At 31.3% G+C, this 26788-nt stretch overlaps 1 protein-coding gene across 1 annotated transcript; it reads left to right on the forward strand.

The window, feature by feature from the left end:
* The first annotated feature begins 15228 nt into the window (after positions 1–15228).
* On the forward strand, positions 15229–26550 carry LOC108196487 (long chain acyl-CoA synthetase 6, peroxisomal). Its single transcript, XM_017363787.2, has 23 exons — positions 15229–15575; positions 17665–17725; positions 17801–17878; positions 17995–18066; positions 18147–18228; positions 18463–18568; positions 18652–18728; positions 19386–19430; positions 19522–19608; positions 20049–20138; positions 20221–20300; positions 20464–20557; positions 21505–21593; positions 21675–21763; positions 22764–22893; positions 22998–23113; positions 23722–23845; positions 23986–24072; positions 24194–24297; positions 24390–24475; positions 25709–25795; positions 25889–25975; positions 26064–26550. Exons 1-23 carry the CDS (start codon positions 15455–15457, stop codon positions 26160–26162), a joined length of 2091 nt encoding a protein of 696 aa, XP_017219276.1. The 5' UTR covers positions 15229–15454; the 3' UTR covers positions 26163–26550.
* Positions 26551–26788: the final 238 nt, after the last annotated feature.

Below are 26788 nucleotides of genomic sequence, written 5' to 3' on the forward strand. Positions count from 1 at the left end.
CCCGCGCGTCGCGTGCGGGGACTCTCGTAAAAATTTATTACTTTTATTAACATCGTTAAATTCAAAAAATGGGAGAGAATTATACGTGTGTAAATATTTTAGCGATAAAACAAAGTTAAACCCTAGGAAATTTTGGTTGCCTTATGTGTACTTAGACCCTAGTAAAAATTTTATTATTTTTATTAACTTCATTAAATTCAAAAAATGATATAGAATTAGACATGTGTGTATATTGCATCGATAAAAACACTACTAAACAACTATACAAATTAACAAAAAGTTGGTCTGGACTTTTAAAAAACAATATTAATGTAAATGTTAAATTACAAAACATAGCATAAGGAGCACACACATATTCCAGTTGTCTGTATGTCTATTGTCTACCTGTGTAATGTCACTCAAAGGATGTATAAACCTTAGCACCAAACTTAAACTCTCAACTGTACACGTGCAACTCAGTTCTCTTCCTAACCATATTATACACGTGTAACTCAGTTCTTTTCCTAACCAAATTGTACACGTGTAACTCACCAATTAAATTGCGACACATCCCGTAAAGAACAATGAAGTTTATTATTTTAAGTTAAAACACCTTCATGTCAGCCCTTAACCCGACACCGAGCTTGTTTAATATAGGTTGTAAAGTAAGAATGCAATCTCTGGGTTGTAAGCAGAGCAACATATTACCATATATTTGTATGTATAATCAACAGAAATTTGACATTCAGAGGTACGCAAGAAGTTGCCACCTTTATTATGAAGTTCATACTTAATTGTTCTTATGTTGTATTACAAAAGATGCTAAGAATTACAAAGCTTAGTTTAAGTAGGACGCTACAGCCATGTTGGGTTCTTCAAAGGAGTAACAACAGCCTTAACTTGCAGGTAATTATTTAAATTATATATTCCCTTTTCTCTTCCTTGTCCACTTTGCTTGTATCCACCAAATGGTATTGCAGCATCAAAGACATCAAAACAGTTAACATATATGGTTACAGCTTTCAATGCACGTGTCAAGGTGTTAGCAACGTCTATGTTATGTGTAAAAACTCCAGCGGCTAGACCAAAAGATGTTCAATTTGCCCTTTTGATGACCTCATTAAGATCCCTGTAGAGACATGGATGTACAAATATTGTGTATGAATGACTTTTGTACTCACTTGCACTTTAGAATGGATTGCACTGGGCCAGATATCTCATCTTCTGCAATAATCATGTTGTCCTAATAGCGACACAGTCAAGAATCTTACTATGTTCACTTTGTCTTTCATCTTGAATTCTGGTAAAATATGGTTTTAGCAATCTAACCTGGACGCCTGAGAAAACAGTTGGTTGTACGTAGATGCCTTTGGATCCGAATCCCTCTTTATGTTTTGGCTATAGATGACTATACCATCTAAAACCATGAAACAGAGTATACCCTGCCATCATCAAATTGAGCCCGATAAACACGTCCAGTGGATCCTTCACCAATAAGATCCTCAACATTAAAGCTATAATGTCCTGTTACCATTACTATAACTTGTTACTGTCAAAAAGAACTGAGCTTGCGAGCACAACTTATATTTTAACAAAAAACTTTCTTACAGAAATCACAGGATTTTGCAATAGCAGTCGCCGATGTAAGAGGACATATTTCTCATATTGTGGTATGTGGTACAGTTCATGACACAGTTGAAAAGAAAAGATTAGGTTCAATTAAGTACATAAGTACCAGTCGAGGAAACTCTGGATACATAATGCAATATAAATTTAACTGAAATGGTATAAAACCTTAACTCTGGATATACATTGCAACAAAACTTTAAATAAAAAGGTATAAAACCTTCAGTGGCACCAAACTATAGCACACTTGTTTTGGCATATGAACTTCTCAGTAGCCAATCTGTCATACGTATCAGTAGGTAGAGCATAAGATAGTCATCTATAGCCAAACATAAAGAGTAACTGATAATCTTGGCAAAAGCTTTTAATTTTTGATAAAAGCTGGCACTGTACCTAACCTGTACTGGCTTTGGCCGGTAGAACAACAGTCAGTATCTCCTAAACATGTTGAGATCTAAGAATTTGTTATCACTCCCATCTAACTAAGTTATTGTACTTGTAAAATCATTCTACTCATAAACGTGTGGCATTTGTATTAACTAACATACATACAATGTAGAGTGAGATAGATTAAATTCAAATATCACATAAAACCCGAGTCCTATTGTCAATTTCGATATCATGGATACAATAAATTTACGCTTGTGAATATTAAGGTATGTCGTCAGCTATGATTTGAGTGTTTCTGCACGATAGTATAAAATGACATTAGATGCAGTCAAGTAAACTTAAGTGAATACATTACCTGAGTAATAATAGCGATGGAACTATCTTCCTATATTTTGGTAACCTACCAAATCCCTCATGCCTCACCAGTTTAGATGCTTGCAATACTGATTCATCCTCGTGAACCTTAAAAAGTAAGAAAACTGTTAGCACACAATCAATTATTAATCGCAAAGTAATGATTTCATTGAGAGATCAGATATGCACATGAATTTCTTACTCAACGAAACAATACACTCTATAATTTATTTCTTATCTAAACACATGCTGTAGGGGTTTTTCTAGATTTTCTACCCTGCCTAATTATAAACGGTCATAAAATCTATTAATAAAAAAGTACAAAGATTCTAACCAATTAAACTTGGCATTCCACTTATAACTAAACAACCAAATTACTGGAAAACAGGATATGTTAATACAAAATTATCTTGCTACTTAGCTATCTTTAATAAAAACACATTAGACCCAAGAGCCACATTGACAAAATACATTTACCCATTTCGTTAAAAACTAAAATTAGTTGCCTGGATTTTTACTTACAATTTGAATCTCTATTTGAACACCTGTATCAAATGACATAGTTATGTTAATGCTGCTGGATGATGTATAGTTTTGAAATTTCTATTATATATATCTGAGAAAATTGAGCCGAAAATTATATTTTGCAGACATAGATTACTACACTCGTCTAGTTAGTATTATATATTTGTTTGAGAATCTACCTTAACCCTTAAGTTAATAACTGCAAGAGGCTTCATCAGTTCGTCTTCCTGACTCGCCATGTCCCATGTCATGGTTTAAATCCGGGCAAAGTACTCTATAATGAATCAAGATCAGAATATCCAGAATCAGTGGATTGAGTACTTAAGGCTTGACAGAAATATTTTCAGAAAATCATAACTTACTCATTTTTAATGAATATCTTCCCGCCACTCACTATGGAACTTCTGCAAAAGAAGTTTCAATATCCTCATCAAGAACATTTGCTCTCTTCTTGCTAACTGCTTTAAAGGAGATAGTCTTGGTGCAGCCTTTCTGTTTACACCTTTCTTTTTCAGCTTCTTCTACTCTTCATCCAAAGCATCTCCTGACATACTTCTTAATAAAGTTTTAGAATAGGCCAACAATATTTACATAGTCATGAGCTCCGTTATCATGTAAAATTGCAGTTCTCTTGGCATATTTGGACTGAGCTCCAAGCTCATACCCGAAATACTTGGTTGTATAAGCAGCAGGTCTGCCTTGGCAATATCAACCATTTTAACATCAGTTTGATGCCATTTCCTCGACATTTAATCTTTGTTATCATTCTTGGCATCTTATACCTATAAAAGGCATCATCTTTGTTTTCAGCATCAATGTTAAATGATTTGAAATAGCACTGGAAAAATAATGTAATACAGAAGGTAACCTGAATTCATCCTGAGAAACAACCATGAAAAAGAAAATTGACCGTTATATCAATGCCTGAAAGAAAATCTCAGAAAGTAATAACATATAAGCATCTCAAGTTCTGCAAAAGATAAATATCAGAATTGGAGGTAATTTAACCAAATGACTTGGCAAAACAAAAACTTTTAGTAAGTGTGTTTGGTTGTGTATATTGTATTCACAAAGGTCAATTCATGCACAAAGATTGATGAAGTCAATAAGCAAAACAAACAATTTGCATCCTAATAATGCAGCTCCAAATACATTGCACAAAAAAGTTTAAAACAAAAAACATATATGGTTCAATGTCATGAACAAAACAGAACTACTACTAATCACCAGAACTTAACAATAATTATATTTTAAGTTTACCAATCAATAGAATACATAATTACTCAACTCATTATAACAAAAAATATTAAATCTGCTTACTTGCTATTTTTTTTAAAACAAATCAGTGTTTTTCACTTTAGTACCTGATTTGGGAAGACAATTCTTGTAGAAACATATTATGAAATAACATCACAGATTTAACCTATAATTTATGCTAAAGACACAACACACTCGGCGTATATATAATATATCTCGTACCATTATTAGCTTCTGTATCCCCGTGATCAAGTCTAAAACGATCATGAGTCAGTATAAAGATAAATGATGCTTTTGGTATGCAGACTGGACAATTTATAAAAACTATCACATATGCAGACCTTAAATTTTTAATCCGTGACACCTTAATTATTAGTTATCGGATTAATTGGCCGTGTGTTTCCAGATCGCATAGGATTGTCGTAAACTTCTCCAATTTCAGTAGAGGATGCAGGTAGGCAAGTTAATGCATGGACAACTTCCAGGACACCATATAAATCTCAAATGCAGATTATAAATTGAAAACCAATAACAATTTATTCGCTTCTGAATGTGTGAGGATAAATTAAACAATAAAAAAGATAACTCGGATCAAAATAAAAGGACAAATGAGGAACATACTTTATAGAAAGAACTACCAGCATCCAGATAACCCAGACCATCCAAATTATTATAACTTTCATTATATACTGTAATAGCAAAAACACAAACATGAAATATTGTATCTAGCTACCTATTCAAACTAAACCCAAAGTTAAGGCACTACATGTAAATTCACATTTCGAAAGACCTATTAAATCAACAGTTAAATGTCTAGATGGGTAGCAATGAGGGTAACAGCTAGTTGGTGGATAGTAAAAACCTTGCTCTGCAGCTGAGTGTTCACCAGTCCCACCTTCCATGGACCTACCGGGTTTGCTCGATGAGATGCCAGAAGATGTATGAGATGGTATTACATTTTAAGTGCATCCTGAGAATAAATCAACAGAAACTCGGGTTATTAACTTATTGCAAATTAATTGAAAAAATTTAACACTAAAGGCAAGCATCAATTAAGATCATACACTTAATAGAATTATTATTGCACAATACCAGACAAAGTACATATAATTAAATTCATTGGAAGAGATAGCAGAAAAGAAGAATACAGGCACTCTATTACACAACTGCACAATCACCATGAATAATAACAATAAGCTTGTCTTCAGAACAAAGGTCCCTTGGCAGGCCATGGAGCTGCATCGGATCTTGACTTAAAAGCGGAGCCAAACATGCTCTAAAACAACTCAAAACACTATTAAAAGATTTTATCTTGAAACAAACATGTAGAGAGTAAGTGTGTGATTACTAAGCCTCTCGTGACAACGGAGCCAGCAAGCTGAGTGATCTAGTAGAAAACTAAAGTATATATTATAATCAAATAGTTACATATCAGTGTCCAACAGCAGCATTCGAGGAAAACTAAAGTAATTGTCCTCATCAATCAAAACGTTATCAGATCCTGTGCAATTATGACCCATACAATAGGAGAGCTACCCGTAGCAGTGCTGAGCTATAAAGAGCGGAAATCGAGTAAGACAGGGCAGACTGTAACATCACTTAACATCTCACTTATTTTGACTCTGTTTTACATGATTTAAGGGTCTATTTTATGTAACTTTTCGCAAAGATTTCAAATATACAATTTGTTTTGCAGTCTGATATCAATAGAGAGTAAATTAAAAGTACACGAGTGTACCGTAGAGAGTAAATTGAAAGTATGAGGGTACCACTGGTACAAGTCAAAAATGCGATGGTACCATTGAAAAAAGCCTATTTTATGAGTGTACCATCAAGAATTTCCCTATTTATATTAATTCTTTTATAAATGCATGTGAATTTAATTTAGTTTATAAACTAAAATAATATATTAAAATTTTAACTTACAAGTAACTTTGTAATTCGAGACAAACAAACTAAATACCAAAATTTTGAAAATCTGGATCCTAATTTTTGGGGTTCGTAGACTTCTCTCTCTGCCTTAGAAAACATCATAAACAAACAAGTTAACACTCAACATCACTATAGGCTGAAATAGGATGCTATGGTGGTGGTCTTTTTGTTCAACTTGAGGTAGCCGCTGTCAAATGGGACTTTGTGTAGAAAGTTGCGAGGATTGTTAGCTTGGCTCCTGCAAGATTATTATAGTAATATTCAATGGTCATTTGTGTTTACAAATCTCAGAATTTCCGACGTCCAGTTTTGACTTTAAAAATAATACTATACATTTCTTATTTAAATATATGAATGTCGGTCCTACTATTTTCTACTGGCTCGGTAGATTCAAATTATTTAGTGCCAACTTTTCCAATGCATGTTCATGCATTTATGTTTAGAGTTTTAGTCTAAATTTGTATGTCAAACCTTTCTGATTAAGACGATGCTTTGTGATTCTTATCTGCCAAATTCAGATATAGATATCTATATTATTAATTTTATACACAAAGAAATGTGTAAATATCATCAATGACACATATTATATTTATTTGTAAGAGTATACTAATTATTTACTTTTAAAATTTGAATCTCTTAATAAATATAATATTTGTAATAATTTTGTTTTATTAGTGTCATACAAAAAGATTGACTTTCTTTTTGGCCTTAAAAAATGTCAATCTTTTTATATAAAAATTTAACGTGACGTTGAGAATGTGGATAAGCACGGCAATTCACCAAATTTCTTAATTAAAATAAACAATAAATATTTATATTATATTCGGTAAACTAGTACCCTTCAATATATTCAATTCGTCAGAGATACTAGCATACGACCAGGTGTGACCAGACGTATCCCAGTGTTGGATTTATCTTATGCATCATTTTTGAGAAGTATATAAAATTATTTATATATGTTTTTACAAAAAGTAATTATTTATTTTTGTTAAATAAGGAATATCAACCATCTCTCTAATATTTATTTCTAATAAAAAGATACTACCTACTTTCTATCAAAAAATAACTCTAATAATGACCTTTTAGTCGAAATTGTATTTGTGATTTAGTACAATTCTGTCCGTAATATAATATTGTAACTTATTTAAGATAAGCTGTTTATAATAGCCCTGTCCTCATTAAATGAAAATATCGATAGAAGAGGACAAGGTCTATCACTTCTTTGTGGTCCCGCCAATCCATCCAACATAATTGCAGCATGGTGATGAGGTTCTGAGTTCTTACAAGTTACCATAACGTACAAGGTAATGCTATTATATTTGCCCTTTCTTTGTTTTTCTACTTGTGTAACGCACACACAGCCAAGGCTCACACAGCCAAGGCTGTGTAGCAGCAGAGGGAAGACAGTTTTTTGTTCAAATGTCAAAGTCAGAGATGATGTTCTAGTTCCCACCTTTTTCTCGCTACATAAATTAGTAATACCAGTCACATGTATTTTTCCTCAGCTGACAGATTTTATATTCAACTAATCCCATCTGATTTTATATTTTATGATATTTCATCATTATTGTGTATCTCGGTTTCTACGATTTCTGCTAATCTCACATCATTAAATTTCAACATACAACCCGATTTTTTTTCTCCTAAATTCTAAAACAGAATTTCGAATAAATTATAAAAACAAGTCATATATTATAAACATACTTTAGTTTATATCCAGGGACTGCATATTACGTAGAAATTCCGGAAATTGGACTTCTAAACCGGACCAAACAACCTCGTAATATCAAAAATTTTTGTCCTGAAAATAGACGGTCATTTTAATTTAGGGTGAATATTACAGACAATTATATATTTTTTGAGAGCAGTATTTCTAAGCGTGAGTTTTTTCCTTCTCGATATCAATGTCCTTTATATAATGTGTATTATGTGTTAACTAGCGAAAAAAGCCGCGCTTCGCGGCGGCGTGATAAATTTTGATATGAATCAGTATTATAATACCATAGAAATTATTTTGAGTCATCTTTCCGTTAAACATATCACAAATAAAAAATATTATAATTGGTATAAAAATTTGTTTAAGTGACCATATTTTCAAACACAATACTAATAATAAAATTAGTTTGAACCTCCTTCCCGTCAAAGACAATATTAATCCATAATTATTGTTTTTATGATAAAATTAAATACTATAATTTAGATCAAAATTAGTTTGAGCCGCTCTCTTATCAAACACAATACCAATAACAAAACATTATAATTTATATATTAGTTTGAGTCGCCTTACTGTCAAACACACACTAATAAAAATTATTCTAATTATGATAAAATCAAAAATTATAATTGGACAAAAACTATTTTGAACTGTGGTCCCGTTTTAACAAAAATATATATTATAACATAGATAAAAAATTATTTTAGCCACTTTCTCGTCAAACATAATACTAATAGAAAATTTATTATTATTTAGATAAAAATTAGTTTGGGCCGCCTCCCGTGCCCGTCAAACACAATACTAATTAACATTATCATAAAATCAATATATGATTCCTATTTTATATGAATTATTTTATATGTTAATTATTTTTATTTTTTGACTCCTTTTATTAGTTTAAAATTATTATTCTTTTATGGTTCTAATATTTTTGGTATTAGTTTTTTAATGATTATTATCTTTAAAATCCTTTATTTTCTATTCGAAATTTAAGAAAATTATAAGACTAAATCGGAAATAAAAATTGTACGTATTACCTTACAAATCTTAAATATAAATTGTATTTTATCTATGATTATTAGTTTAAATATATATAATCATATTACTTTTGGCATTCCTAAATAATAAAAAAATTGTATTACCTCTAGAATTCGAAAAAAAAAAATTTGTATTAACTTTTGGAATGCTTCAAGTTGATTTTTTAAATTATAACTATAATTGGATAAAAATTATTTTGAACTGTGGTACCGTTTTAAAAAACAAATATTATAACATAGATAAAAAAATTATATTAGCCAATAACCCGTCAAACATAATACTAATAGAAAATTTATTATTATTTAAATAAAATTTGTTTGGGCCGCCTCCCGTGCCCGTCAAACGCAATACTAATCAAGAATCATTTACATTATTATAAAATCAATATATATTTCCTATTTTATATATCCTATTTTTTTGTTAATTATTTTTATTTTATGATTCCTATTTATTACTTAAAAATTATTACTCTTTTATGGTTCTAATTTTTTTGCTATTAGTGTTTTTTAATGATTATTATCTTTGCAATCCTTTATTTTCTATACGAAATTTTAAAAAAAATTATAAGACTAAATTAATAATAAAAATTGTACGTATTACCTTACAAATCTTAAATATAAATTGTATTTTATATGTGATTTTTAGTTTAAATAAATATAATCCTACTCTTTTTAGGATAACTAAATAAGAAAAGAATTGTATTATCTTTAGAATCCAAAAGGAAAAAAATTGTAAATAAAAAAAAAATTGTGCCATCTTTAGAATTCAATAAGAAATACTAAATAAAAAGGAAAAGAATTGTATCATCTTTAGAATTCAATAAGAAAAGAGTTGTATCACCTTTAGAATTCTTAAACCTGATTTTTTGAATTATAATTATATTTTTTTTCCGAAATTTAAGAAAAATTAGAAGACTGAATCGAGCAATTCTAGAGACGCCCGCATCCTCCTTTATATATATATATATAGTGAAAAAAGCCGCGCTTCGCGGCGGCGTGATAAATTTTGATATGAATCAGAATTATAATAGGATAAAAATTATTTTGAGTCATCTTCCCATTAAACATATCATAAATAAAAAATATTATAATTGATATAAAAATTTGTTTAAGTGATCATCCTGCCAAACACAACACAAATAAAAAAATTAGTTCGAACCCCCCTCCCGTCAAAGACAATATTAATCCATAATTATTATTTTTATGATAAATTAAATATTATAATTTAGATCAAAATTAGTTTGAGCCGCTCTCTTGTCAGACACAATACTTATAACAAAACATTATAATTTATATATTAGTTTGAGTCGTTTTAGTGTCAAACACAATACTAATAAAACTTATTCTAATTATGACAAAATTAAAGATTATTTTGAATTGTGAAACAAAAAAATATATTATAACATAGATAAAAAATTATTTTAGCGACTTTACCGTCAAACATAATACTAATAGAAGATTTATTATTATTTGGATAAAAATTAGTTTGGGCCGCCTCCCGTGCCCGTCAAACGATATACTAATCAAGAACCATTTACTTTATCATAAAATCAATATATGATACCTATTTTTTATATATTATTTTATTTGTTAATTATTTTTATTTTTTGATTCCTATTTATTAGTTAAAAATTATTATTCTTTTAATAAAATTATTTTAACGGCTTTCCCGGCAAACATAATACTAATAAAAAATTTATTATTATTTAGATAAAAATTAGTTTGGGCCGCCTCCCGTGCTTGTCAAACACAATACTAATCAAGAACCATTTACATTATCATAAAATTAATATATGATTCCTATTTTTTATATATTATTTTATTTGTTAATTTTTTTTATTTTTTGATGCCTATTTATTAGTTAAAAATTATTATTCTTTTATGGTTCTAATTTTTGTTGCTATCAGTTTTTTTTAATGATTATTATCTTTACAATCCTTTACTAAATCGATAATAAAAATTGTACGTATTACCATACAAATCTTAAATATAAATTGTATTTTATCTATGATTTTGTTAGTTTGAATAAATATAATCCTATTTCTATTTGGATTACTAAATAAGAAAAGAATTGTCTCATCTTTAGAGTTCAATAAGAAATACTAAATAAGAAAAGAATTGTATCATCTTTAGAATTCGATAAGGAAATAGTTGTATTACTTTTAGAATTCTTGAATCTGATTTTTTGAATTATAATTATAATTCCCGTCAAACATAATACTAATATTATTTTAGCCACTTTCCCGTCAAACATAATACTAATAGAAAATTTATTATTATTTAGATAAAAATTTGTTTGGGCCGCCTCCCGTGCCCGTCAAACACAATACTAATCAAGAATCATTTATATTATTATAAGATCAATATATGATTCCTATTTTATATATCCTATTTTATTTTGTAATTATTTTTCCGTTTTAACCAAAAAAAATTATAACATAGATAAAAATTATATTAGCCACTGTCCCGTCAAACATAATACTAATAGAAAAATTATTATTATTTAGATAAAAATTAGTTTGGGCCGCTTCCCGTGCCCGTCAAACACAATACTAATCGAGAATCATTTACATTATTATAAATTCAATATATGATTACTCTCCAATTTTATTTCATAAATTCATATTTTAAATTTAAATTTCATCTGAAATTTATTATATACAAATATGTGTCCAGATGGAATCTTAAATCCGGGCTTCTTAGTAACAAATAATAGTTTAATTAGTATTAAGTAATTCTTTTATCATAGATGATGGCATACATGACATGTTCGGCCTATCTTCTTTTATGAAAATACAAACTTATTTTTGAGAAACAATATCATATTTATATAATATTTTTTAATATAAAGAACTTAAGATATATCTAGTATGTTTTATTTATAAAAAAAGCAACTTCCAACGTATATCTTTTCCAGAAACAAATTATCAATTTTTCAAAAGGAGCACTCAATAACTTTAAAAGAAATGTGTACACGTACACGAAAAGTACACGACACGACACGAATTGCCACGTCTAATATTAATCCATAATTATTATCTTTAAGATAAAATTAAATATTATAATTTAGATAAAAATTAGTTTGAGCCGCTCTCTTGTCAAACACAATACTAATAACAAAACATTATAATTTAGATATTAGTTTGAGTCGCTTTACTGTCAAACACAATACTAATAAAATTATTCTAATTATGATAGTTTAAAGATTATAACCAGATAAAAATTAATTTGAATTGTGGCACCGTTTTAACAAAAAAAATATATTATAACATGGCCAAAAAATTATTTTAGCCATTTTCCCATCAAACATAATACTAATAAAAAATTTATTATTGTTTAGATAAAAATTAGTTTGGGCCGCCTCCCGTGCCCGTCAAACACAATACTAATCAAGAATCATTTACATTATTACAAGATCAATATATGATTCCTATTTTATATATCCTATTTTATTTTGTAATTATTTTGAACCGCCATTTTAACAAAAAAAAATAATAACATAGATAAAAATTATATTAGCCACTTTCCCGTCAAACATAATACTAATAGAAAAATTATTATTATTTAGATAAAAATTAGTTTGGGCCGCCTCCCGTGCACGTCAAACACAATACTAATCAACAATCATTTACATTATTATAAAATCAATATATGATTCTTATTTTATATATCCTATTATGATAAAATTATAGATTATGATTGGATAAAAATTATTTTTATAACTTTCAAAAATAAGAATTGTATTTTTAAATTATATTTGTTCAATAATTGTTATCTTGAATAAATAAAACACAGGGCCATCTTTGCTTCTTTTTTTTTCTTTTTGCAAGCAATACAAATTAAGTTGGTGATAATCCTGACCGTTCAAGATGATGACGATGAGCTAATCAAAAATAAAAATTGTATTAACTTACATTACAAATTTTAAATATAAATTGTATTTTATCAATAATAGCTAGCAATCCTATTACTTTTAAGATTTGTAAATAAGAAAAAAAATTGTATCATCTTTAGAATTCGATAAGAAAAAAGTTGTGTTACTTTTAGAATTCTTGAACCTGATTTTTTGAATTATAATTATATTCTTTTATCCGAAATTTAAGTAAAATTAGAAGACTGAATCGAACAATTCTAGAGACGTCCTGCATCCTCCTTTAAAATAAGAAAAGAATTATATCATCTTTAAAATTCGATAAGAAAAGAGTTGTATTACTTTTAGAATTCCTGAACCTGATTTTTTGAATTATAATTATATTTTCTCTCCGAAATTTAAGAAAAATCAGAAAACTGAATCGAGTCATTCTGTAGACGCCCGCATCCTCCTTTATATTTATATATGATGTGTTGCAGGTAAATATATCTTCTTGACACAGGTGAGATTCTTGATACTCAATATGTCTTTTAATAATCGGATATCGAAAAATACATTCGTGATGATACCTCTTGTTTGATAAGGAGATAATGGGGTAATAATGCTATAATAAATAACCTTCTATATACACTATAATCTTATTAATTAAAATATTTCAAACTAATATATAATTAATGTTATACTCCCTTTGTTCCTCTAGGTAGTTTACCTTGAGTGAGGATAGTTTGGCACGCATATTGTAAATTATATTTTAATTATTTTTTTGAATAAAAATTTGATGTTTGAATTTTTATACATCGAAGAAAAATCTCAAAAATAAGTAACGAAACCATGTTTTATAAGAGTTTTAAAATACGTGTCGAGTAGTTAAAAAAACGTAATGAAATGAGAGTGACGGAGGAATACTAAATTTAGATAATCCGATATTATCTTTTCTCCAACTGAGTTTTTAAACCTGTTCCAATCTATAACGGGGGAGGATAATACTCCATTGAATAGGGGTAAGCAGGAAAAACCGAAACCGCAAAAAAAACCTAAAAAAACCAAAAAACCACACCGAAAAAAACCAAACCGCAAATAAAACCGAAAATAACCGAGATAAAAAACCGAAATTAGTGGTGCGGTTTTATTTTCGGTTTTATACTAAAACCGCACCGAAATTAACCGAACCGAAATATATATATATATATATATATATATATATATATATATATATATATATAGGGTAGCACTCCATAGCATACCCTCTTATATGGAGTTACGTAGCACATCATTATAAATATATACATAATATATATTCTATTATATTTTTTATGAAATATAATTGCAAATTTTGATTATTAAACCGAAAACGAAGTTATAAATTTTTTTTATTCCAAAGATCATTTAAAATTACGCAATATCTCAACATGATTCTATAACAGAATAATAATCATCCAGAATTATTCTGTTGTAGAATCAGTTTCGAAAATATACTTTTTTTAATCAAATTTTAAGTGTTGAATTACTTAAAATAGATTTATTTTATAGTATTCTATATCAGAATCACGTTTTATATGTATTCTATAACAGAATTTATAATAAAATTGATGATTTATAGTGGCGCACTATGTAACTCTATATAAGGTGTCCCTCTCTGGAATGTTGGCCTATATATATATATATATATATATATATATATATATATATATATATATATATAGTAATAAAGCATTTTAGTCATTTTAAAATTTCACATCTAATTTTATATGGAGGTTCTTCTTCGTACTTGCATACTTGCTGAGTCACTTAAATAACCGGGCACCCAAATATTTGGAGGAACGCTTGATCGAAAACTAGGGCTATTGTGATTTGCCACAAAGTAGAAATATTTCTGCTGTTAATCTGCTGATCAAATTTTATTATGAAACTTATTCTACTTTTTTTTATTTATGTACTTTTTGAACATTTTTTTATTTGAATTTCATGATTAGTTGATTTTGGGTAATTTTATTGACTTGACATCATCTAATTTTTTGTCAAAATACGTATGTTTTAGTTTTTATTGTGTATTAAGGTTTTTTTAGATGAAAGTATGTAATGTTTCCTATATCCTTATATAGAAACAATAGTAAATAGTAACCGAACATATTGTACATGTTCATGAAAATTTTATATTTTTTTTAAAAAATTCATTATGCACAAGAGTAGCAAATAATAGTGGAAAAACCGAAAAAAAACCGCAACCGACTAATGGTTAACCGCAACCGAAAAACCGTTTTAATTGGTGCGGTTACGGTTAATGATGATTAACCGAACCGACCCGCATTCATCGGTTTGGTAACGGTTAATGTCCGGAACCGCACCAAACCGCACCATGCACACCCCTACCATCGAAGGTAGCAATGATATTTGTAAGCTGGAGTATTTTTAGGTATAAATTATAATATAATTATAGTTACAAAAAATATTCCAGGTGTACAAAATAGAAAAAAGTGTAATAAAAAGGGAAACAAGTGGATATGCATGAATATAATATTCGCAATATATACAACGGAAAGCATATTCCAAAAAACACGAAGGCGAAAAGTAAAATAAATTGATTTGGTTACGTGCTCTCTCTATCTCTCTGGCAAATACAATCAGTTAGAGTCTCTCTTTAGCTCTCTCTCCTACTTGCCATTTTTCTAATTTAGACGACTCATATATTTCCTAATTTAAAACCTTCAAATCCATCTTCTCTATACGTACACACTCTCTGTATCTATATCTTACAGATCATAAGCTTCCATGGATTCACCTGCTCAACGTCGCATTCAAGCTATTCAACAACACCTCATCTCCTCCCAAGATGAAGATTACCAAGCTTCGTCGCTCCGGCCTAATGAGACCGCCGGCGAGTTCGTCCTCGGTACTCTCTCTCTCTCCCTCCCCCTCTCTCTCTTCCTCTCTCTCTCTCCCTCCCTCCCTCTCTCTCTCTCTCTCTCCCCCCCTCTCTCCTACATATATTATATTACTCTGTGTCTTTGTAGTATTGAATAGTTATCTATTTTATATAGATTTTGAATTAGGAATTAATCCAGAAGCTATTGCACGTTCAGTTGTTTGATGAGTGTAGGCTGTTAGAAGATGTATATAGTTTTAGTCGGAGAACACGTCGGAATGATTTTTATGCACTTTTTGAATACAGTAGATACTCTAATAATCTCGTAATATGAATAATTTTTTTCTGCGGCAACATAATATATGTGCATAAAAGTCTTTAGTTTTGACGTATATATGTATATATTAATCGAAGTTTAACTGTATATTGTTCCGTTGTCGGTTATGATCCGGTCTATTTATATACAGTACTAACATGTTCTGATTTATGCATATATTGATCATCAGCTTTTGTGTTTGTATTGGAGCAAGTTTTTATGCTCTCCTTCCTTTTGAAATTTTAACTCTTTTTTTCAGAACTCATGTATTATGTACTACAGTAATAATTTACATGTAACTTAAATATTGGGCGTTGAAATCTGTTTGTTGATTTATCTGGATAAGGAATTTTTGTTGTAGTAGTTTATATAAATTATATATAATATGATTTGTTCCTTCTTACTTGCCTGTGACTTGATATTTCGGATCTTACTGGATTTAAACGCACTGCATACTGCTCTCATTTAGTTACACGATAAAAGAGCTAATTGGTCCAGAAGTCCAGTACAATGCTTTTGAATGGTACAAGTTTAAAATGTATTATAATAATTTAGTCAATCCACGACCAGCATGGGATAACATGACAAAAATAATGGAGCTAAATATATACAATTAAAGTTGATTCTAGTTAGTGCAAAGAAGAAAAAGCTTAATCCTATTTGAAAAGCAAAACACAGAGTTGAAAGCGGGCAGTTCCACGAATTCATAATGATTAATCAAGTATCTAAATCTTATCTGAAAATAAAGATGATAGATAAAATGGGGAGGTAAATGGAAAGAGTAAGACCTCTCTGAACTAGCTCATAATTAGTAAAAATTGCCAGGAAAGTGGACAAAACATCCTCTGCATTAAGGAAATGATTATCAAGCAACAAAAACATAAAGAATGTTAGCCATAAACTCATAATTTGTATTAGGCTTTCCAACAATTTTCAAGACCTGATACAACAGCTGAGACAACTACACACGAAACCACACTAGATACATGTAGGAACCTATCAGTAAAATCTCAAAGCCCTGTATCTTTGGAAATACTGCGAAGGTAAGATGCATACCAACTCAGACTATACTACAGGTAATAAAGTAATGACAACAAAATTTTTCTTTTAATTATTATAATTATATGGGGTTAGGCCCACCTTTTTTATTATGCGGCCTTGCCACTGGTTAACTTCCTCTTATCGAATGTCTCCTAGAACGTTTTGTAGGAGTAACTTGCTCAAAAGGAAAACTTTCATTATAATATCAGCATATGTGTACATCTGTCAGATAAATTGTTAGTTTGGGTGTAAAAGTTTGTTTACCAGCATTGAGGCTGCTCAACTTACTACGTACTCGTATTCTATATTGTTTAGTGCACACCATAACTCGCAGTTGCATATGTCCACTACTTAGGTAAATCTACATTTTGTCGATATGGAGTGAGACATGCTAACAATCTCTAATAAATACATCATATTTTTAGTAGCTTACTTGTTCTGTGAAGATGTCCTGCAAACAAGTATTTTATGTTTTTTTCCGGCACCAATCACATTAAATGTGTCGCTAACGGGCTAAGTTGTGAGAAGGTTTGTTCAAGGGTGTGTACTTCCTTTTCTTCCATCAAAGCAGAGAAGGCATGCATGTTTCTTATTTAGGCCTAAGTATCATGATTGTGTTTTGCTTAGTGATGAATATTTTAGCTTGGCCCATATACTAATATGGTTAAGCTGTTGTTCTCTATTTTTGCATTTTCTCATAATTTTCTCTTAACATCCTTTTGGTTTCATATTGCGCTTTGGGTATTTTAATTCATGAAGAACAAGGATACAGTGTCATCCTTCCTGAAAAACTGGAGACCGGAAAATGGAACGTATACAGGTTGGAGTTGTATCTATGTACAATATATCTAAGTGCATTGAAGTGATCTTTGACGTGGAATGATTTTAATGGCAGATCTGTTCTATCTCCTATGAAGCTTGTGAGCGAATTTCCTAATAATCCTGAAATCCGTACTTTGCATGATAATTTTACGTGAGTACCCCTCACAATGAATGTACTTCAATTACTCTGGACCCCTATTTATCTGCTAACATCTCTATTACACAGCCTCGGTTGACGGTTTTCCTTTCCTTATTTTTTGAATATAGGCACTCGGCAAAGATATTCCGGGATTATAAGTATTTGGGTACACGAGTTCGAGTGGATGGAACAGTTGGAGAGTAAGTTTGATCAAAATTTATACTTAGCTTTATGAGCCTGAAGCTCAAGAGTATCATCCATCTGCAATCTCTTTTTGCAGTTACAAGTGGATGACCTATGGGGAAGCAGCTGCTGCAAGGTCAGCTATTGGTTCTGGGCTAGTGTCTCATGGGATACCGAAGGTAGGTAGTTACCTATAAGCTCTATGGAAAATCAATTTATAAATTGATTTACTAATTACAATCAGATAACATGTTTTGATCTTAATTCAGCAATTACATATGCTAGTTTTAATGTTATCTTATAGAATTTTAACATTTATCCTGTTGGATGTTTCTTTGCTTTTAAGCTGTTTTTGTAAAGTTTCTGATATACCTCTATGCTTCTGATTGTTTCACTTGGTTTGGCCTCTAAAGGGGTCATGTGTAGGGATATATTTCATCAACAGACCGGAGTGGATGATAGTTGATCATGCCTGCTCAGCCTATTCTTACATCTCCGTTCCTTTATACGACACCCTTGGTTTGTCATAAGCGATTATGTTTCATATGTTTTACTACATGGGAATAGGTGCTCATTCCAGTTAACTTTTTCATCCACTGCAGGTCCTGATGCTGTCCAATTTATAGTCAATCATGCAACTGTGCAAGCTATATTTTGCGTGCCACAGACATTGAATGTTGTAAGTTAGCTACCCTCTTATTAAGTGATCTTAGACTGTTAAACACTTTTACACACAACACAGTAAAGATTCTTGAGTTATTAGTGTTCAGATTTTGATGCTAGGCAATTATTCTAGTAAATTAGATAGTTCCTCGCCAAAAAAAGGAAATTAGATAGTTTAGAACGTTTCATGTAGTAGATTCCTGGTTGGTAAATTAATGCATGATGATAGTGAAATGACGGGGTTTTTAAATTTTGGGGTGTCAAGATGAAGAAGGATTACTATATATATATATATATATAAGAATCGCATGATGAATTAGTGACAACATGATAATAGTGCATTAAAAGAATCTATTTTACTGTTTCTATTTTCAAAATTTCTCACATATACGCACCTAAACAAAAGCAGTCAATAGTTAGAAATCAGAACCTAGAAACCTAGCTGCGTGTGTTCTATATTTTGACAGTGAAAGCTAATAAAATAAGAGATATACTTAGAAGAATTCTGATATTAGCGAAATACTCGTTTCCAATCTTGTAGAGTTGTTTGATTTTTCTACGAGCAGGATATGTTCATCACAACCAATATCGCAGCTCTAAAATACCTTTTTACCAATCAACTGGAAAATTCATAGTTTAATTTCATTAATCAATGTTTTCTTTGACTTTGCAGTTGCTAAGCTTCCTGTCTGAGATGCCCACCGTACGTCTTGTTGTGGTAATTATCTTTATTCCTTTTGATAATTGAAATGGTCAACTTCATAAAGTGACTTTGTTGCTGTATTTATTCACCCTTTACTGTTATATAGGTGGTTGGAGGGGTGGATGAGAAGATTCCATCACTTCCATCAACAGCTGGAGTTGAAATTGTTTCATATACAAAGTTAATTAGCCAGGTGAAATATTCTTTATTCCTTCGGAATTTCATATTTTTAACTTATTGTGGAGGTTGGTATTTTATTGTCTATACTTGCACCACATCTGTAGCTGCTTGTTATATAAAGGAGTGCAAGTCTGTTCTCTTATCGTATAGAACAAATTTTTATAGCTAACAAGGAGTTATTTAAATTAGTGCACCACACTTGGACCTGCTTTTTATATGAAGTAGTGCAAGCCTGTTCTTTCACTGCATGTTCATATTTTGATTATTGAAGATTACCGAGTCAGTGGCTTGCAGCTTCCCTTCCCCCTTTCTCTCACTCGTCTTCCCTTCTGTCCCACCATCTTCATTCATAAATAGTTGCATGTATGTTGAATTGTTGATCCAATTTCATGGATTTTGCTTTTCCGTGCATATATTTATATATTAATTTGGTATTTGTATGGAACCTTTCAGGGCCAAAGCAACCTCCATCCTTTCTGTGCACCAAACCCTGCTGATACTGCTACAATTTGTTATACCAGTGGTACAACTGGGACACCAAAGGTTTTAGCTCAATTTGGTGAAAGTTCTTTTAATCCCGCATGTTATATTAACTCAAGTCTAATACAAGTTTTATTATAAACAGGGAGTTGTCCTATCACATGGTAATTTGATTGCAAATGTTGCTGGTGCAACTTACAGTATGCAATTCACAACCTCAGATATGTAAGTATATTTCTTCTACTTGGAATTAGAATTAAACAGTCCTACTTCCAAATACCCATATAAGTTGCACTAGAGTACATACATATGCTTTGTCATGCCATTTTTTTTTTTACTTGTTTGAGCTGAATATCCAGATTCATCATGATCATCTTCTTTTCTACAGTTACATATCATATCTGCCTTTAGCCCACATCTATGAACGGTTTAACCAGATACTGGTGGCATATTATGGAGGTGCAGTTGGATTCTACCAAGGAGTATGTGGTTCACTTTTTCTTTCTTATATTTTTGTTGGGTGTTTGAGCTTAAGTGATATATTTGCATTCTGTGGTCATTACTGGAATCCTTAGTGAACAATTATATATTAACACTTAAAGGTGTCGGTCAAGCATTTGGGGGGCTTGGCCCCCCTATCTACGAGCCCCAGGTCAGTGTCCCCTCTCGGGTGCCCACAGGCCTACAAAATTAAGTGGGCATGGAATGTGCCAGTAAAGAAGTGGAGTTGGCCCAGGGGTTTTGGTCGCAAATGGTCATTTCTTCGACCTTTTTTATCCGACATGTTAGGGGTTATTATCTGGAAGCAACCTCTCTACTCATTTGAGTAGGGGTCGAACACCCTCCCCTCCCCACACCCTGCTCTTCGAGCGGGATAAGTAAGTAACATTACCATTTTAAAGAAAGCATGGAAGAAATAAATTGGTTTGATGATGATTATGTAGACCTTCAGCATCATTTCATACCAAAATAATCTAGAAGCTCTTAAGTCTTATCACTTATTAGAGTTTATAGTAGATCTCTCTTTGCCGACATCATTATAATATATATATATGATGAAAAGCTTTCTAGAATTATATAGCTTTATTATTCTTCTTAAAGAAAATGTAACAAAACAGCATCTTTCATGGTCTACAAACTAATTTGTATGGGAGATCTCTGGTTTACATGACTTAACAGTAAAGGCAGCTTTAAATCAATGCTTTGTGTGCTGAAGAGTTGAGTAACATTCTAACTATTTTCATTATAGCAAAACCTTGTTAACATATGTCTAAGATAAAATGATGAAATGGAACTTTGTCAGTATGTGGAGTATCTTGTCATACAATTGGCTATAGGGCCATGTTAGTATGAAAGACTGGGAGTATTGAAGAAGATCTGGAATTAGTGTATTATCAGTAGCTTAATGTCTTCAATTTTATGTTTCCAGGACAACCTAAAGCTACTGGATGATATGGCAGTTCTAAGACCCACCGTCTTCTGCAGTGTTCCACGGCTGTTTAATAGGATATATGCTGGGTAAATTGTTATGCTGTCATGAACTTCTTTTCTCCAGTTAAAAAATATTTGTATAGCTCTTAAAGCTTTTAATTTTTTCAGCATCACAAATGCTGTGAAGGCATCTGGTGGTTTAAAGGAGAGGTTATTCAATGTTGCCTACAATGCCAAGAAGCAAGCGGTACTCAGTGGTATGGTATTGGATAACCACATATATTGGCGATTTCGAGTTTTTTTTATTTATTTCGAGATTCCATTACCCTTTATAGACATGCTTGATTTGAAATTAGATAAAAACTTGTTTGTCACCTGTCTCCCTTATTATGACTGTACTCTCTCTTCATTCTGGCACAATTTATTTTGTAGCATTGAAAAGAGTTAGAAATTCATGTCCTTTCCTTTCTTCATTCTTATTTAAATAATTTAGAGTAGAACAATTCTGCTCTATTTTTGGGTCAGGTGTAGCATAAAATTATAATATTATAAAATTATGAATACAGCAAGTTGTTTTATGAAGAAGAGTATATTAATGTTCATTCACTGGTGAAACGGCATTTAGTCAGATTTTAAGTTTACTTTCTTATATTTTGGAGTAAAGGCAATTGAGAACATCTTGTTATAATAAGATGGGTCTTTCAGTTCTGATTGGTTGGGGTATTGATCTGTGATTGTATCAGAAGTATGAACAAGTTAAGAAAGGTTTATAATATTTGATAAGTTTCTGTTTTAATATCTTCAAGATTCTAGTTTGGGATAAAGAAGTTTAAGTCAGATAAACCTCTAGGATTATTTTGATATTGTAAAACTATGATGATGATTATAAGAACTATATTTTTAAATCCTTTAAAATGTATTTGATAGGGGTATATTGCATTTTGTATCTCACATCTGTTAGAACATGTTAGTTCTTAAGTTACACCTCTCTAGTGGGAAATGGCCGTTCCACACATAGCTTCATACTTACCTAAAAACTATGTACTGCAGAATGTTGCTTTTTCATCGAGTTGCATGATATCTTTCACTTAGCAGTAATTGTTTGATATCACCTATCTGCTACTTGTAATATGCTGACTGTATGGAATGTACACCTGATGTTGTACATGGTACAACACCAAGTACGTGCTCTATTATAGATGAAGAGCTTAAGTATATTTTATTGTTCTGAAAGTTTGAAACTGGTTCACTTTTCAGGCAAGACTCCATCTCCCATGTGGGACAGGTTGGTTTTCAATAAAATAAAAGAAAAACTTGGAGGACGAATTCGTCATATCGTTTCAGGTGCATCACCTTTGTCTCCTGATGTCATGGAATTTCTGAGAGTGTAAGCCTACTTCTATCTGCCACTTTTATCTTTCAAGTGATCAATATATTATTATGCAGTTGATTTACTTCTCATTTCCTTGACAAATTGGACAAACTGTGCAGTTGCTTTGGCCAAGTCATAGAAGGATATGGAATGACAGAGACAGCTTGTGTTATTAGCGCCTTAGATAAGGATGATTTCTCGATTGGCCATGTTGGCGCCCCTAGTCCAGCATGCGGTTGGTCTCGCTTTTGGCTTAATTTGTGTTTTTATTCACATATCCCAATTCCAAATTTGACTTCCTAAGTAATTTTAAATGTGCTTGACATAGTTAGCATCATATCATATAGAGAACATGTAGTTATCTACCAATTATTGTCATTCCTGAGATTTAGTTGCTTATATTGTACTTGTTGATATATTCTCCTTAGACAAATAAGAGTAAAATAAATGAGGTAAATGGCAAAGATATGTAGTATTTGTTATATTAAAAGAGGTGACTCTTGTTGATGTTATGTACCAACTAAGTTGCAGTTTTTCTTTTTTGTATCATTCTCAAAATCTTGGGAGTTCTTTGGTGGCAGTTTTTTTTAAGGATGTAGAGTAGGTAAACAGTTGACCTCTGATGTGTTCAAGATTGTCTTTGTCAGATATACTTGAATCTTTAACCAGCCAATACACAACTTGTTTTACTTAATTATATAGTTAATGCATTCATAACATTCCAGCACTTTCAAATGCAATTTAAGACAGGTGCTATGAAACAGTATTTCTAACTAGATTTGTATATTTTGGTGTCTCTGTGTCCTAATTCTATTTTACTATTTTCTTTAATTATAATTTCAGAGGTAAAGCTTGTAGATGTTCCAGAAATGAATTATACATCCGACGATCAGCCCCATCCACGTGGTGAGATCTGTGTACGGGGTCCCATAGTATTTCAAGGCTACTACAAAGATGAAGTGCAAACGTACATCCCACTACTTTTTTTCTTGTCACTTTGTTTTATGACTTTATGTGTCTTGTTTGTTCATGACAAATGAATTTTAAAGTGAGCAAGTTTTGAACTATGGTTTATAGTAAATTTGACAATGTTTTAATATTTTTCAGAAGAGAAGTTATTGATGAAGATGGATGGTTTCACACTGGAGACATAGGGCTGTGGCTACCTGGAGGCCGCTTAAAAATCATAGACAGGTCAGATAACTTTATATATACTAATAATGTTACAAGAAACTAAAAATATTTCAGATCACTTGTGATTAGTGAATATGTAATTAAAGTAATCATTAATTTAAGCCTTCTCCTACAATCACAGGAAGAAGAACATTTTCAAGTTGGCACAAGGAGAATATATAGCTCCTGAGAAAATTGAAAATGTATATTCGAAATGCAAGTTTGTTGCACAGTGTTTTGTCTATGGTAAGAACTGAATCTCTTTCCCCTTTCCCCAAACAGAAGGCAAAACCTAAAATTTGTTTAAGCTATGTTAAATGATGGCTTCTTTGTTGTAGGTGACAGCTTGAACTCCTCACTGGTTGCGGTTGTCTGCTTGGACCCAGATGTCTTTAAGGCTTGGGCTCTTGCTCAAGGTTTCAAGGTATCCTCTCCTTGTTGCTAAAATTATACAATTGCTATTTGAGCCATAACATTTGTCTTGGACTATATACATGTGTTTTTATGCATTACAATATTCCTGTAAATTACTCAAAAAATACTCTTAAAAGTTACACAAGTTATGTAAAATGAAAAAGAAAGTTCTTTTAAGGTGTAGCCAACTTATTTCACAAAATACCGGCATTTGGTTAGTTGCCTAAAACATGTTTTAAGACCACAATATTTTGTATCTGTCATAACTCAAAGCAAGAGCATGTATGATTGTATAGTGCAACCTACGTTTATGGCACATTTTATCTGAGAGACAGATTTTGATCATATTAATAAATATTATACATGGGCATTTTAAGCACAAAATGTGAGTTGAGCGCGCAAGCCCACTGCATACTTTGTATATTAGGACTAACACATGAGATTCAAACTTTGTGAGAGAATTATCTTCAGCCAATGCCAATTCCTAAGCTACCACGTCAACATAAAAATTAAGCAATCTCAGTAAAATACAAAATATAGCAGTATAGTGCCTTGGAACATGAGCATTGGGTCCTATACATTTTTGATTCATCCACAAATCATTTGTTAAATACACATTTTTCAAAGACTGAAATTAAAGTTTGGGATGAAGATAAGTAAACAGTGTCGATTGCCATTTATTTCACGTTTTTATATTGTAAAGCACTACCTTTTTTGTGACGGGCTAAATTATTTTGCAGACTTTTGTGCCTACAAAGTTCAAACATCTATACGCTCTAGCAAGATATAGTTTCTAACACATGTACATGGTAGACATTTAGCGTTTTCACACATGCTTCGGTTCAAAGTGCTTCAAGATTTTGTTGTTTGTACAGAATGCATCAAGAATATAAATCAGGGAAAGATCAGAATTATAAAATTTTGATTTGGAAATAATGTGAAAGCTTAAATATGAAGAAATAACTTTCATGAGCAATAGTATATTTCACAATATTGTTATGATTCTCTTCTTTTTTCTGAAACACTTGGCTACAATCATCTTAATTGAAAGGATATGACAGAATAGATGCATCATTTTTTATAACTGTCATTGGCGAAGATGAGAGACTGTTCTTTGAATTTAAATGCATTTTATTGGTAGATAGGTTCTTGCTTGCTGCATGCATCTTCTTTTTTGCAATCTGATGCAGTATGGTTGGTCTTTTAGGTTAACTTATGAAACGATTATGATCTGTTAATGCAGCCTGAGAACTTGGAACAACTGTGCAAAGACCCGAGAGCAAGGGCAGCCGTTCTGGCTGACATGGAGGCTGTCGGCAAAGAAGCTCAGGTACCTGGTTTTCTAATTTTCTGCAACATTATATTGAGTCCGTATTTACTACTCCTTTTTTGCAATCTAACAATAACAATTTATATTATGAAGTTGAGAGGCTTTGAATTTGCAAAAGCTGTGACTTTGGTTCTTGAACCTTTTACTTTGGAGAATGGTTTGCTGACACCAACATTTAAGGTGAGTATCAGGTTATAAGAACCATAAAACATTACTTTAGGTATCCGGTGCTTAGCTAAAATCAAAAAATTAATCTATTTCTCTGCAGATCAAGAGACCTCAGGCGAAAGCATACTTTGCAAAAGCGATAACAGATATGTATGCAGAAATTGCCGCATCTGATCCTTCTTCTCAGAAGCTGTTGTAAAACTACAAGCTACGGTGAAGACAATAGGCCAGAATTTTACAAGACAACTGGGTCTTACAGTTTTTGTTGAAAACACCCGGGGGCCCATGAATTATAAGATTGTACTATCCATTGTCATCGATGTATAGGATCAAGAACTAAGCAATTTATTAATCACTCTCCTATATAATCAGTCAAGGAGACCCAGATTATTTGCAGTTGGTGTATAGAGGGGTCTGTGTTCATTGCAGATAGTCATTATATAGGAATATGTTCTATGTTGTCATTTCGTCAGAGTGTGATTCATGCTGACAAGCACAAGGAGTAATAGATCATTTATTTCATGAAACTGTTACTATTTAAAGCAAATAACAAATGATATTCATTCAAAATCAATATTTCTATCAAACTCTCTCTGGCATCTCCTCAATCGGCACTTTTTTCTTTTGTTTCCAGGATCAGAATGGCTCATGACCAACACCCTATAAGAGAAAAGAAGGATTGTGCAATAACTAATGTGAAGGGCAGAGAACAAAATTACACCCGATTGAGAATAAAATAAAAGATAAAAAAGACAGTCCTGCTCCGGTAAGAAAAGCAAACAAACATAGGGCGTTTGGACAGTTTGTGGACTTTAGGTCGGATTA

Source organism: Daucus carota, chromosome 7 (genome assembly GCF_001625215.2).
Source record: "Daucus carota subsp. sativus chromosome 7, DH1 v3.0, whole genome shotgun sequence".
Classification (NCBI taxonomy): Eukaryota; Viridiplantae; Streptophyta; class Magnoliopsida; order Apiales; family Apiaceae; genus Daucus; species Daucus carota.